The 15,221-nt window shown below is 38.4% G+C and overlaps 1 protein-coding gene across 2 annotated transcripts in view; it reads left to right on the top strand.

The window, feature by feature from the left end:
• Positions 1 to 15,221, top strand: part of jak2b (Janus kinase 2b) — a 69,126-nt gene that overhangs the window by 5,370 nt on the left and 48,535 nt on the right. For both annotated transcript variants that reach the window (XM_062025064.1, XM_062025065.1), the window contains one exon: positions 11,986 to 12,237. In XM_062025064.1, the coding sequence (XP_061881048.1) occupies positions 12,000 to 12,237 (238 nt within the window). In that variant the 5' untranslated portion in view covers positions 11,986 to 11,999. The remainder of the gene's footprint in view (positions 1 to 11,985; positions 12,238 to 15,221) is intronic.

Raw genomic sequence — 15,221 nt, 5'->3', positions numbered from 1 at the left:
TTGAATCGAATCGTGACCCCAAGAATCGATATTGAATCGAATCGTGGGACACCCAAAGATTCACAGCCCTAATATACATTGAATTATTTACATTATTTACAATCCTAGGGGTGGGATGTGGGGGGGGGGGGGGGGGGTTGATATCAGCACTTCAGTCATCAACAATTGCATCATCAGAGAAATGGAGATTGTAACATAGTAGGTCTGACTTGGTAGGATATGTACAGCGAGCAGTGAACAAAGTGAGTTCAGAAAGCATAAGAACGAGTATATACATTTGATTATTTACAATCCGGGGAGGTGGGATGTGGTGAGGGGAGGGTGTTAGTCAAGGGTTGAAGTTGTCTGGAGGTGTTCTTTTAGTGCGGATTTGAAGGATAATAGAGATGCACTTTCTTTTACACATGTTGGGAGTGCGTTCCATATTGATGTGGCATAGAAGGAGAATGAGTTAAGACCTTTGTTAGATCGGAATCTGGGTTTAACGGGGTTTGTGGAGCTCCCCAAATGCAACATCCATACAAGCGATAATTTAATAATATGCAACATCCATACGAGCAAAGAAATAATGACAATCAGAACAAGTACAGAAACAGTACAAAACAGCGCCAGAGGGTTGTAAACTCAATAAAGTAACTACAATAGAATGCAAAATATATACCGCGTTTTTTGGATTATAAATCGCTCCGGAGTATAAATCGCACCGGCCGAAAACGCATAATAAAGAAAAAACATATATTTCATTTCATTTTTTATTTATCTCCTTCATTGATGTGCATCTTTGATCGATAGACACTTAAACCTCAGCAACTAAACACACATTTACACACCAATGCCTGAGAAGGAGCAGGATGAAGAAAAATCTTATATTTTCCTGCCCCCTTCAACATAATGCGTAGTCTTACTTAATAGATATCATACAAACCAAACAAATACATCCAAATATAATGAAAACAAACAAAAAAACACAACAAGTGCAAAACTTCATGAAGTACAAACCGGACAAAAAAGGTAATATACACCTCACGGGATGATACAAAACAAATACAAAACCAGATAAAAAAAACAAGTAAAATAATAAATATAAAGCAAAATGTAAACACTTATGGCTGTCCATATGATCTTGTTGTTCTGTCTTTATATATATTTTTCAATTGGAATATATGTTTACAGTCTTTTATCTCATTGTAAAGAGAATTCCACAGTTTAACCCCCACCACATTTGTTTTAAAGTTGTCCTTGAATACTGATGTTTGAAATGACCTTTTCTTCTATGCTCTGTATTCCCAGAAGCGATGACAAACATTTTTTGTAAATTTGCTGGTAATGTTTTACTTTTAGCCTTAAACAAAACACATAATGTCTGTAACTTTATATAAGTCGCACTAGAGTAAAAGTCACATTTTTTGGGGAAATGTATTGTGAAAATTTCAGACCCCTCCATGATTTCTAAGTGGGAAAACTTGCAAAATAGCAGGGTGTTCAAATACTTATTTTCTTGACTGTATATATATAATAGTTGGAAATAATGAGTATGTGAAAGTTTGACTTCTACCTTGTTTACTTCCGTTAAAGTTTGACCTCTACCTTGGGGGGTGGGGGGGGTGCATATTGTAGTGTCCCGGAAGAGTTAGTGCTGCAAGGGGTTCTGGGTATTTGTTCTGTTGTGTTTATGTTGTGTTGCGGTGCGGATGTTCTCCCGAAATGTGTTTGTCATTCTTGTTTGGTGTGGGTTCACAGTGTGGCGCATATTTGTAACAGTGTTAAAGTTGTTTATACGGTCACCCTCGGTGTGACCTGTATGGCTGTTGACCAAGTATGCGTTGCATTCACTTGTGTGTGTGAAAAGCAGTAGATATTATGTTATTAGGGCCGGCACGCAAAGGCAGTGCCTTTAAGGTTTATTGGCGCTCTGCACTTCTCCCTACGTCCGTGTACACAGCGGCGTTTTAAAAAGTCATACATTTTACTTTTTGAAACCGATACCGATAATTTCCGATATTATATTTTAAAGCATTTATCGGCCGATAATATCGGTAGTCCGATAGTCCGATATTATCGGACATCTCTAGTATGTATGTATATATGTATGTATGTAATGTAGTAACATGCACATTCATAATAATATGTAACATTTTCGTATTTTGCTCATTTTAAGTACAAGGCGATGTATTAGTTTCACAAACTCATCACAACATTCGCTTTTACCTTCAACAACAACACTAAGCAGCAGTCTTGCTAAGTGCTGAACACGATATACAAACTGTGAACATAATAAAACAATCACTTACTGTCTAGTTTGCCGACTGAGGGGATGTTCATACTTTCCCCTTTTTAGATAGACATTTCACCATAATCCTCACGAAGGGTTAAAAGAAATGTGTGGCAAACGAGCATATTTGTGTGTCTTTCTCACCATCTCCCCGTCAAAGTTGACCAATTTCTCGTTTTATGGCCACATTCTTCTACTATCCAGGTGAGAGGCATGACACATAATCAATAAGTAGCTTTCACCACATCAGCGGCAATGCAACAGCTCACCATGTGAAAACAGTTTGTCTGCGTTAGCGCTTATGTTAAAAATATTACAAACACTTGGTTAATATTCCGAGATGTAAATGGAATATTGTTGGCGGTTTTTGAGTGTTTTTTAGACTGCTTCATGGGTGGAACCATTAGCTGCATTTTTAGCTGCCTCATACTTGCTTGCTGTCTTTTACAAATTAGAATGCATAGAAAAAGAAAAACATATGTTTGTGTTCTTGTCTTACATAAGGATTGTGAATGATAGGCAAAAATCCAAAACAAGTGCAGTTCCCCTTTAAACATTTTTTTTGTCAAACCTTGCACAATATCACATTTCACAGAATAACATAATCATTAATGACACAATTCTGCTTTTTTCAGGGCCTAGGTGTTCCTAAATGTCCCATTCCATGGTCATGTCCATTCAGTGATTAATTATTTATGATAATTGAATCTCGATATTATCTTGTTTAATTTCACCTAAAATATGCTGAGAAAAGCCCTCAACTTGAGTTATTTAAATTTAAATGCATTACCTTATGGCTGACCAAAATATAGATAAATATAACCACACTTTATGAAGTCATTTATTGTTTTTAACAGACTTGAACAGATTGCACACTCTTAGCCATTTCCTAAAATAAAACATCCGGCCCATTTCGAGTGCTGAAGTAATACATGAAAAAGCAGTAAGCGACACAAGTATTGAACGTTGAACTTGGTGCTTTTCCTCTGCCGTCAGATAATATAATATCAATAAAACCAAGCCATCAATCACAGTGCTGGAAGTTAGAACATCACAAATACCAATGGTTCATTATCACAAAAAATGATATTTGATACGATTTGATTTTAAATCGATTATTCATACAATATCATAGAGCTGGGCGATATGGCCTTTTATTAATATCTCGATATTTTTAGGCCATGTCACGATATATATCTCAATATTTTGCCTTAGCCTTGAGTGAACACTTGAAGCATATAATCACAGCAGTATGATGATTCTATGTGTCTACATTAAAACATTCTTGTTCATAATGCATTAATATATGCTCATTTTAAACTTTCATGCAGAGAGGGAATACACAACTAAGTCAATTTAGCAAAACTGTATTTATTAAACAGTTATTAAAGGCCTACTGAAATGAGATTTTCTTATTTAAACGGGGATAGCAGATCCATTCTATGTGTCATACTTGATCATTTCGCGATATTGCCATATTTTTGCTGAAAGGATTTAGTAGAGAACATCGACGATAAAGTTCGCAACATTTGGTCGCTGATAAAAAAGCCTTGCCTGTACCGGAAGTAGCGTGACGTCACAGGTTGTGGAGCTCCTCACATCTGCACATTGTTTACAATCATGGCCACCAGCAGCGAGAGCGATTCGGACCGAGAAAGCGACGATTTCCCCGTTAATTTGAGCGAGGATGAAAGATTCGTGGATGAGGAAAGTGAGAGTGAAGGACTAAAGGGCAGTGAGGGTGATTCAGATAGGGAAGATGCTGTGAGAGGCGGGTGGGACCTGATATTCAGCTGGGAATGACTAAAACAGTAAATAAACACAAGACATATATATACTCTATTAGCCACAACACAACCAGGCTTATATTTAATATGCCACAAATTAACGCATAACAAACACCTCCCCCCTCCCGTCCATATAACCCGCCAATACAAATCAAACACCCGCACAACACACTCAATCCCACAGCCCAAAGTACCGTTCACCTCCGGAAAGTTCATAGAGCACATATATTTCCCCAAAGTTACGTATGTGACATGCACATAGCGGCACGCACTTACGGGCAAGCGATCAAATGTTTGGAAGCCGCAGCTGCGTACTCACGGTAGCGCGTATCCAACTCAAAGTCCTCCTGGTAAGAGTCTCTGTTGTCCCATCTCCACAGGCCAATGGTAAAGCTTGACTGTCATCATTCGGGAATGTAAACAATGAAACACCGGCTACAACGTAGCCGCTACGTGATTTTGTTGCTGCAGCCGGCCACTAATACACCGCTTCCCACCTACAGCTTTCTTCTTTGCTATCTCCATTGTTCATTAAACAAATTGCAAAAGATTCACCAACACAGATGTCCTGAATACTGTGGAATTTTGCGATGAAAACAGACGACTTAATCGCGCAAACATCATCATACCGAGACGTTTTCAGCAGGATATTTCGCGGGAAATTTAAAATTGCACTTTACTAATCTAACCCGGCCGTATTGGCATGTGTTGCAATGTTAAGATTTCATCATTTATATATAAACTATCAGACTGCGTGGTCGGTAGTAGTGGCTTACAGTAGGCCTTTAAGCAGTAGCACAAACATTCATGTCATTTCAAAACAGAAAGTGCAAGATTGTCAGAGACATTTTAAAACAAGCTATGAGTGCACTTTTGTGCATGATGTCACTAAGATGACAAATCAAAAAAACACTAAATTAAAGTGCACTTTTTGTACAGACTGCCACTACAATAGTTTAAAACAAATAAAGTGCACTTTTGTGCATGATGTCACACAAGATATTACAATAACTGTCAAATAAAAATGAGCTGCATAATAGGAAATCAAATAGTGTATGTCCTTCACTATGTGGTAGGTTCCTGCGGACGTTATCTCCTTCTGTTGACAATTTTTTTCGTACGGTGTTGATCTGGAAATGGTTGCTTCGGGATTTTGTTGGTGTGGCACCGAACGGAGATGTTGACATGCAGAGTTTCAAGCACTCCTTATTCTCTAGCGGTTGACTTTTCAAATGATGCTACATTAGCAGTGGTGCTACTTTTTGTAGCAACGCTTTTGCCGCATAATTCTTCAACATCTTCCCGCTTGAAGCCAAACCACCGCCAGACGATGGACCCCGTGCTGTTTTTCTTGGGAATGAATTCTTCCTTCATTTGTTACCAGATTGGCACCTTCTGTCTCTCGTATTACCACCCGCACCGCACCGTTAGCATCACAGCTAACGTTACCATGTCGCTACCTCTCTGCTCCGCGAGGGCGTGTGACGTTGCACACGTGACAGTATGTGACGTATGTAAGAAGGTGCGCTTGTTTTAAGACTCTGTGAGAAGGAGAGACAAGAAAGAGTGGGAAACGCATGCAGTGTAATGCCCGCAGCTAAAAGCAACTGCGTGAGTACATATACTCGAATATCACGATATAGTCATTTTCTATATTGCACAGAGACAAACCCGCGATATATCGAGTATATCAATATATTGAGTACATCGATATATCGCCCAGCCCTACAATATCATATTGTTAATAGGGATGTCCGATAATGGCTTTTTGCCGATATCCGATATTCCGATATTGTCCAACTCTTTAATTACCGATACCGATATCAACCGATACCGATACTGATATATACAGTTGTGGAATTAACACATTATGCCTAATTTGGACAACCAGGTATGGTGAAGATAAGGTCCTTTTTTTTTTAAATTAATAAAATAAAATAAGATAAATAAATTAAAAACATTTTCTTGAATAAAAAAGAAAGTAAAACAATATAAAATCAGTTACATAGAAACTAGTAATTAATGAAAATTAGTAAAATTAACTGTTAAAGGTTAGTACTATTAGTGGACCAGCAGCACGCACAATCATGTGTGCTTACGGACTGTATCCCTTGCAGACTGTATTGATATATATTGATATATAATGTAGGAACCACAATATTAATAACAGAAGGAAACAACCCTTTTGTGTGAATGAGTGTAAATGGGGGAGGGAGGTTTTTTGGGTTGGTGCACTAATTGTAAGTGTATCTTGTGTTTTTTATGTTGATTTAATAAAAAAACAAAACAAAAAAAAACGATACCGATAATAAAAAAAAACGATACCGATAATTTCCGATATTACATTTTAAAGCATTTATCGGCCGATAATATCGGCCGGCCGATATTATCGGACATCTCTAATTGTTAATATTGTTTAGTACTATATGTCTACAAGGCTCCTCCTTTGACTACTGACATATGCAGTATTGTGCCGTTTGTGGATATTTGTGGATCTATGCATGAATTGATTAACGTGGACCTCGACTTAAACAAGTTGAAAAACTTATTCGGGACTTACCATTTAGTGGTCAATTGTACGGAATATGTACTGCACTGTGCAATCTACTAATAAAAGTTTCCATCAAACAATCAATAGATATATTTATACTTAGCTGCCTGCCAAGTGAAAAAATAAATGTCCCTACTTGGCGAGCAGACATCCTTGATCTGGTTTTTGTGCCTTCTAGAACCACAGAATGTTCAGACACTTTGGCCCCGGTCGCCATTACCTGGGTTTTAAATGTGTGTCGGCGATCTACTCATTCATAGCTGTGAATTAAAGTGTTGCTGTCTCTCCTGACTCGCTAATTTCCTCTTCTTAGCTGGTTACTCTCTGCTAGGGTTGTAGTCTGGAGAAACTGATCAGGCGGGCCGGTTCTACAATCGGAATAAAACTGGACTCACTGGTGACGGTGGCAGAGAAGAGGACTGTGGAAAAACTAGTGAGCATCCTGGATGATGCCAGTCACCCTCTGCATACCGTTATCAGTAGCCAGAGGAGCCTGTTCAGTGCTAGACTATTTCATCCCAATTGCAGGACTAATAGACTAAACAACTCCTTTGTCCCACACGCCATTAGACTGTACAACTCCTCTCTGGGGGTAGGGGGGGTACTAGGATGACAGGGGATGCAAAACAATAACAGTGCAATACTTTTTCATAACATGGTCACTACTGCATAGTTTCTCTTGTTATATTCTTATTTTACTGTTATATTTTTATTCTATTGTAATATTTTTCTATTTTGTTTCCATTTATACCCCCATTATTTACTTTTTACTTTTTAAATTCAACCTCAATTTTGTACACTGCTGCTGGAATTTTAATTTTCCTGAAGGAATCAATAAAGTACTATCTATCTATTTATCTATCTATACCGGTAGGAGTATAGTACCCCGATACTAATGATTCATATTCGGTACTATACCGCCTCTAAAGTACCATGAGGACTTAAATTATGACCAATGTATGATCCTGTAACTACTTGGTATAGGATCGATACCTACATTTGTGGTATCATACAAAACTAATGTAAAGTTTCAAACAACAGAAGAATAAGTGATTATTACATTTTAACAGAAGTGTACATAGAACAGTTAAAAGAGAAAGTAAGCAGATACACCAACCTAGGTTCCATTCTAGAGGCTAATCTTTCCTGTGATAAAATGGCAACCAAGGTAATCAAAAAGATCAACCAACAAACGAGATTTCTCTGCAGAATCTCCTCTCTGGTCAATAAAAGCACCATGAAGATTCTAGCGGGAACTCTTTCAACCCTTTTTCGACTACACTTGCACCTCCTGGTACCCCAGCACCTCCAAAACCCTCAAATCTAGACTCCAAACATCCCAGAACAAGCTAGTCAGGTTACTTCTAGACCTCCACCCCAGATCACACCTCACTCCTACCCACTTCTCCAAAATGGGCTGGCTCAGGGTGGAGGACACAGTAAAACAACTTGCACTGAGCCTAGTCTATAAAATTCGCTACACCTCCCTGATACCGAAGTACATGTCAATTTACTTCCATAACATAAATGACCGCCATAACCACAACACCAGGGAGAGCTCCACTAACCACGTTAAACCCAGATTCCGATCTAACAAAGGTCTTAACTCATTCTCCTTCTATGCCACATCAATGTGGAATGCACTCCCAACAGGTGTAAAACAAAGTGCATCTCTATCCTCCTTCAAAACCGCAATAAAAGAACACCTCCTGGCAACTACAACCCTAGACTAACACCCTCCCCCCACCACATCCCACCTCCCCGGATTGTAAATAATCAAATGTAAATAATCAAACGTATATACTTGTTCTTATGCTTTCTGAGCTCACTATGTTCACTGCTCGCTGTACATATCCTACCAAGTCAGACCTACACTGTTACAATGTCCATTTCTCAGATGATATAATTGTTGATTACCTAAGTGCTGATAGCATCCCACCTTCGGATTGTGAAAATAATGTAAATAATTCAATGTATATACTCTGATGATTAACTTGTGTGATGACTGTATTATGCTGATAGTATATATTTGTACCATGAATTGATTAACGTGGACCCCGACTTAAACAAGTTGAAAAACTTATTCGGGTGTTACCATTTAGTGGTCAATTGTACGGAATATGTACTGTACTGTGCAATTTACTAATAAAAGTTTTAATCAATCAACTATTATTCAAATGTCATAGAGGAAAACCACGATCCTTCTTACTCTCCAACATTCAATCTCTGCGATATTACAATACATATCGTAATACGACATTCCATATTATATCGTTGGTTGTAATGATGCAATATTGAATATATTTACATTACATTATTATGATTATAACTATAATATATAGTTTTTATATCTTATATTACTTCTAGCAACGGTGTTACTTTTGCGGTAACATTTCCACGTCACTTTAAAAGAACTTTACTGCGAGATGCACACATAGATAGACGGAGTCCACAATGGAAGCTAAACCAACAAATCCCGAACAGGAATTGGTGCTAAAAAAGGAGAAAGAGGAACTCACTTGTTTGGATTTGTTCGTTCAGAGCCATCATTTTTATGATGACGTCACAGACTGCTTTTGCCCTGGGGTTGTTTCTGGCAAACTTTTTTGCACATTAAAAAACGCAGCGACAAAAGGAAGAACTCCGGGCCTTTCTTCACGGCTGGCTGTGGGTCAGTTTGTTTTATCAGCAGGCGTTTTCATAGGCTTTTAAAACATTGTTGTAGCAATGCGGTTGTTTCAGGTGTCTGATAAGGTTCGATGTACTGAAGCACAATGGTTTTTTTTTCCACTCCTCGCAGAATGTTAGCTAAACATTTTGGTGCAAACAAAAAAGTCTTCCTCTGAAACAGTAAAGAAAGAATCCCATGATTGATGCCATGTTTATTTACGTTCAGGCTTACAGCAAGGCTCTTAGGAGAAAAGGAGCGCTCGATTTGCTCACACTAACCCACTTACAGCACAGTATAGCTAATCTCTCCTCATTGGAGAGTTTTTTTTATTTATTTTTTAAATCAATTATGTTAAACATCTCAATTGTCACATAGCAGAAAGAAGTTAACCACCACAAAATGTCTACCTTCAATATTGTTGCGAATGGTGACTACTTAAAATGTAAGATTGCTTACTTTTGGTTTTTTTTGGTGTGCAAAACTGTCACTCAGTGTGCAATATGGATGTTAAGATAGTGTTTATTGTTTTATTATTTATACATAGTGCAATCGCTTAGAATGCAAAAAAACGTATTTTCCGGACTACAGAGCTCACCGGTATATAAGCTGCACCCACTTAATTTTAGAAGAAAAAAATATTTTCCATATATTAGCGGCACCGGACTCCATCATCGGCGCTCACTCGAACGAGTATGACGATCCTCCTGGTAGGGGTGTATCCCTTTATGGAGGATACCTGTGCATGACTTAGTTTAACGTGGGGAGACTGGTGCACAGACAGTCACCACACGATCCTTGACAGAATCGGGTCAGGGTCCAGTGGCATGGAGTCCAAGACGACTGGGGACCCTTTTCTGCTGCAGCCTTCTTCCGCCATCGCAGCCGTTGTGGTAGTTCTTAAATCTACCGTCTTCCGCCTGCTCCGCTGTTGAGGTTTTCACCGTATCCCTGGCTAGGGGGCAGTCAGGTACTAGGCCTTTGCCAAGGGCCACCTGGGGTAACAGTAGTAAAGGGGTTAACCTCCTAGTGCCCCAAGACCCCATAGAGGAGCCTCCACTGCCGGATGCACTAAGCCGCAGATACTGTATCTATATGTTGTGAAATTAGTTATTTACACAAAGATTTTGCAAATGTTTATTGACATACCTTAATTGTTTCCAAACGGTGTCTGAAACACAGCAGTACAACGGCTGATCAGGCAAAACAGAAATCATCGTCATGGACCCACTAGCTGCGGAAGCTAGCTCTCCAATCAGCGAAACAGACTCAATAACTCCACGGTGACATTTTGGTGAATTTACTGAGGAATTTGTTCATCTGCAACAATACAAAAAGAATGCCATTGTGAGTTAATAATGTTAACACAAACATTCGTAAACGTGTTAGCAAATTAGCTAATGCTAACGATGCTAGCTTGATTACATAACGATATCACGTGCAAATATGCATGAAAACACCCCTAGAGACATCACACATGAGAAAGTTTAGTAAGCATGAATAGTTTGTTATATTGTAAAACTTATAAACGTTGCTTGGAGTAATTAATAAAGAATCCAAATGAGTAGAAACGCTGGGGGCGGCGTGGCGCGGTTGGGAGAGCGGCCGTGCCAGCAACCGGAGGGTTCCTGGTTCAACCCCAACCTTCTACCAACCTCGTCACGACCCGTTGTGTCCTTGAGCAAGACACTTCACCCTTGCTCCTGATGTGTGGTTGGTTAGGTCCCTGAATGGCACTCCCGCCATCAGTGTGTGAATGGGTGAATTTGGAAATAGTGTCAAAGCGCTTTGAGTACCTTAAAGGTAGAAAAGCACGACACAAGTATAATACATTTACACCTTTTCAGTGTCTCCGTCGGTGGTTATAAAAACTATTGAACACACAAGATTGTGGCAGTTAGTAAAGAAAAATCCATAAATTAGCCACACCATTTTATAAGCTGCAGGGTTCAAATTGTAGGAAAAAAGGAGTGGCCTACAGCAGTGGTTCTCAAATGGGGGTACGCGTACCCCTGGGGGTACTTGAAGGTATGCCAAGGGGTACGTGAGATTTTTTGTAAATATTCTAAAAATAGCAACAATTCAAAAATCCTTTCTAAATATGAATAAAAAGTAACCTATCTTTTTTCCAAATAGTTCAAGAAAGACCACTACAAATGAGAAATATTTTGCACTGTTATACAATTTAATAAATCAGAAACTGATGACATAGTGCTGTATTTTACTTCTTTATCTCTTTTTTTCCAACCAAAAATGCTTTGCTCTGATTAGGGGGTACTTGAATTTAAAAAAAAATTCACAGGGGGTACATCACTGAAAAAAGGTTGAGAACCACTGGCCTACAGTATGGAATGTACAGTATATTATTTATTAAAATGTTTGTGTTTTACATTTTGTTTAGTTTTGTTACTGTTTGTACAATCAGCACTGCAACCACCATTTTAAAGTAAAAAAACAAAGCTTGGCAGCTTTGTGTTATTAGTGTCAATAATGCAACGTTTTCTCATATTGTAATACTATTCTTTAAATGTGCCGCGGGTCGTAAAAAAAGAAAAAAAATAGCTGCGAGCCGCATATGGCCCCCAGGCCACACTTTTGACACATGTGGTCTATCTAAGCAAGACATCTAGTAAAACTGGTTTTAGTTTAGTTTGCCTTTTTTCATTGGCTCATTCTTGATGAGTCTGAATTCTTGTTGATCCTAAAGGCGGCACGTTGCAGATGGCCTCCCAGCAAGCCATGGATGCGACCACGGACACGTGCGCTGCGGCTGTGTACCACCACAACGGGGACGCCCATCGGGAGTGTCCAGACACGGCCGGCTCGACCGCCGCCGCCACCGTTCTGAGGCTTCATTTATATCACAGCAGCCAGGGAGCGTCCGACTGCAAATTCCTGGGATACCCAGCCGGGGATTATGTGGCCGAGGAGCTGTGCATCGCCGGCGCAAAAGCTTCCAGTAAGTACTTGAGTGTGTGAACTGTGGCGCATCTACACAAAAGTTCTAAGATGAGGTTGTGAAGAGGTTACATCGAATAAGAAAACAATCATAAGCTTGTTTAAATGTCCTCATGCTTTGTTTACTCAGCGGTTTCTAGCATATATATATATATATATATATATATATATATATATATATATATATATATATATATATATATATAATATATATATATACATACATATACACAAACACACACAGGCCAAAAGTTTGGACACACCTTCTCATTTAATGCGTTTTCTTTAGTTAGATTGTCACTGAAGGCATCAAACCTATGAATGAACACGTGGAGTTATGTACTTAACTAAATACGGTTTAACTGAAAACATGTTTTATATTCTAGTTCCTTCAAAATAGCCACCCTTTGCTCTGATTACTGCTTTGCACACTCTTGGCATTCTCTCGATGAGCTTCAAGAGGTAGTCATCTAAGATGGTTTTCACTTCACAGGTGTGCTTGAAGCTCATCGAGAGAATGCCAAGAGTGTGCAAAGCAGTAGTCAGAGCAAAGGGTGGCAGGGTTTCCCATAAACTGCCGAGATACCTGTGGCGGTGGGGGCGTGGCTATGGGCGTGGTCACCATGACATAATAGAGTAATTTGCATCATTTACTACAATGATATGATTTTCTCTAAAAAGGCTCAAAAAATGTATACTTACTAATTAATAATAACAGTTTTGTTTTAAACGTCCATCCATCCATCCATTTTACAATATAATTACAACACTTTATGTACATATTTATATACAGATTTGAACAATAAGTTATTCACTGAAATATATTTATTAATTGTGGTTCTTACCAAAAATATATCTTATAAAATATAAAAGCTAAAATGTCTCTTAAAGCTCTGCCCCTTTAATTAGTGCATACTAAATAATTTAACTTTAGCCTACTACTACAACCATATTATTTACCAGCAACATAAAGTGAATCAGAGGCAGAGGTGTCGTGCCACAGTCAGTAACAAATAAACAGAAAACAGTAGTGGTGGTAGATAGACACAGAGCTTCATCAAACATCTGATCCACTGAACAAAGAGCTCACTGACAAAGCTTAACCTATTGCTACTATAACAATCTACAAGGTTAATGTAGGTTGCTTCTCTTTCTTCCCCTCCATTTTTCTGCGTTCTTTCGTATCTCAAGTTATCATTACGTACAGGTATATGTATTGTTGCATTTGAACAACTGTATTGTTGATAATAAAGGTAAAGTATTGGTATTGTTCATTATCAATAGCGCTATTTCTATTGGTATTTGTATTGCTCCATTTGTAGTGTAATAATGCTCATTGTCATTTCTGTATTGTGTTTTATTTTCGCTAACTGCTTATTTGCTATTACTTTTACCATCATATTTGCTGATGTTGCTCTATTGTTGTTGTTGTTGTGTTTGCTGTTGTTGTTTTTGTCTCTCTGTCTAATCCCCCTCTCGTCCCCACAATTTCCCCCTCTGTCTTCTTTTTTCTCTCTTTGGCTGCACCAAATGATAATATAAATACATTTAATAAAGTCAAATACAAATAAGGCAACAAGAGAAGTATCCTACACTTCTCTTTTGTAAAGTAAATCTGAACAGCCTATATGGGCATCTACATCAACTATATGATTTGCCTGAGAAGCTGGACAGGACAAAAAATAAATAAAATAAAATAAAATAAAAATTATTATTTTTTTTTTTAATTTGTGGCGAACGTAATTATTTCGTGGCGGGCCGCCACAAATAAATGAATATGTGGGAAACACTGGGTGGCTATTTTTTTCCATTTCAATTTCCTTTATTTAACCAGTTAAAGACTAAATTGAGATGAAAATCCCTTTTTCAAGAGCGACCTGACAAAGAGGGCGGCACAAACAAAGTTACAATAATAATTACAACAAGACAATACAACAGAACAACTGCAGTCATACCACAACAGGTCAACGTGTTTTATTTTGAAGAAACTGGAATATGAAACTTGTTTTCATTTATTTCACCTGTTTTTGTTAAGTACATAACTCTACATGTGTTCATTCATAGTTTTGATGCCTTCAGTGACAATCTACAATGTAAATAGTCATGAGAATAAACAAAACGCATTGAATGAGAAGGTGTGTCCAAACTTTTGGCCTGTACTGTATATACACAGACAAATGTGTATATATATACATATATATATTAGGGCTGTGAATCTTAGGGCACCACACGATTCGATTCAAAACAATGTTCGATTCAAAATCAAACTTTTGGCTTGTACTGAATCTATGTATATATATTTATATTTATATATATATATATTTTTCCAACATTTTTATCAGACCGCGTGTGTCGCTCCAACCCAGCATGTTGTGGGACTCAAGTGTCGTGTGTTTGATGATAGAACAAACACCGCTGACCTTCAAGGCAAACTTTATAGACCTTGCGCTCACCTGTGTTGCCACTAAAAACACATTTTTGTAACGCGTGGCCCCTCAAATGCAAAGCATCTATTCCCTCAGCCATCTCCAGGTTTTCTCACAAAATTTCACATTGATCGGTTGGGGTTCATTTCAGCTCAGCGAGTAGTGCCTTCAATTAGGCATGGGCCGATATTTGATAAGTCAATTAACCGATTATCAATGAAATTTAAAGTCGGTAAGTTTTTCAGCGTCGATAAATCGGCATATGCACGCTTCACGAGCATTGACGCTTTTCATCACTTTTAGCGGCTCCGTGCGTTTGTACCGTAGCGGAATGAACAGAAGGGGTGAATTATCTTGTCCTCATTAAGGGTCCTTGACTGTGCAGTGGAATGTAACAATAGGGAAATGTCGGTTATTGCGCCCAAAATTATCACGGTTACCATTATCACGGTATTGTTGAATGTGCTCAAAAAATACTCACATGCACACACAAAAAAACGCTGAAAAAATGTATCTGGCTCAATACCTCGTCCTCCAAAATGGGACCTAAAAACCGAAA

Source organism: Entelurus aequoreus, linkage group LG17 (genome assembly GCF_033978785.1).
Source record: "Entelurus aequoreus isolate RoL-2023_Sb linkage group LG17, RoL_Eaeq_v1.1, whole genome shotgun sequence".
In the NCBI taxonomy this organism is placed as follows: domain Eukaryota; kingdom Metazoa; phylum Chordata; class Actinopteri; order Syngnathiformes; family Syngnathidae; genus Entelurus; species Entelurus aequoreus.
Note: the sequence above shows the minus strand (reverse complement) of the source record. Positions and strands in the feature narration are given on the sequence as shown.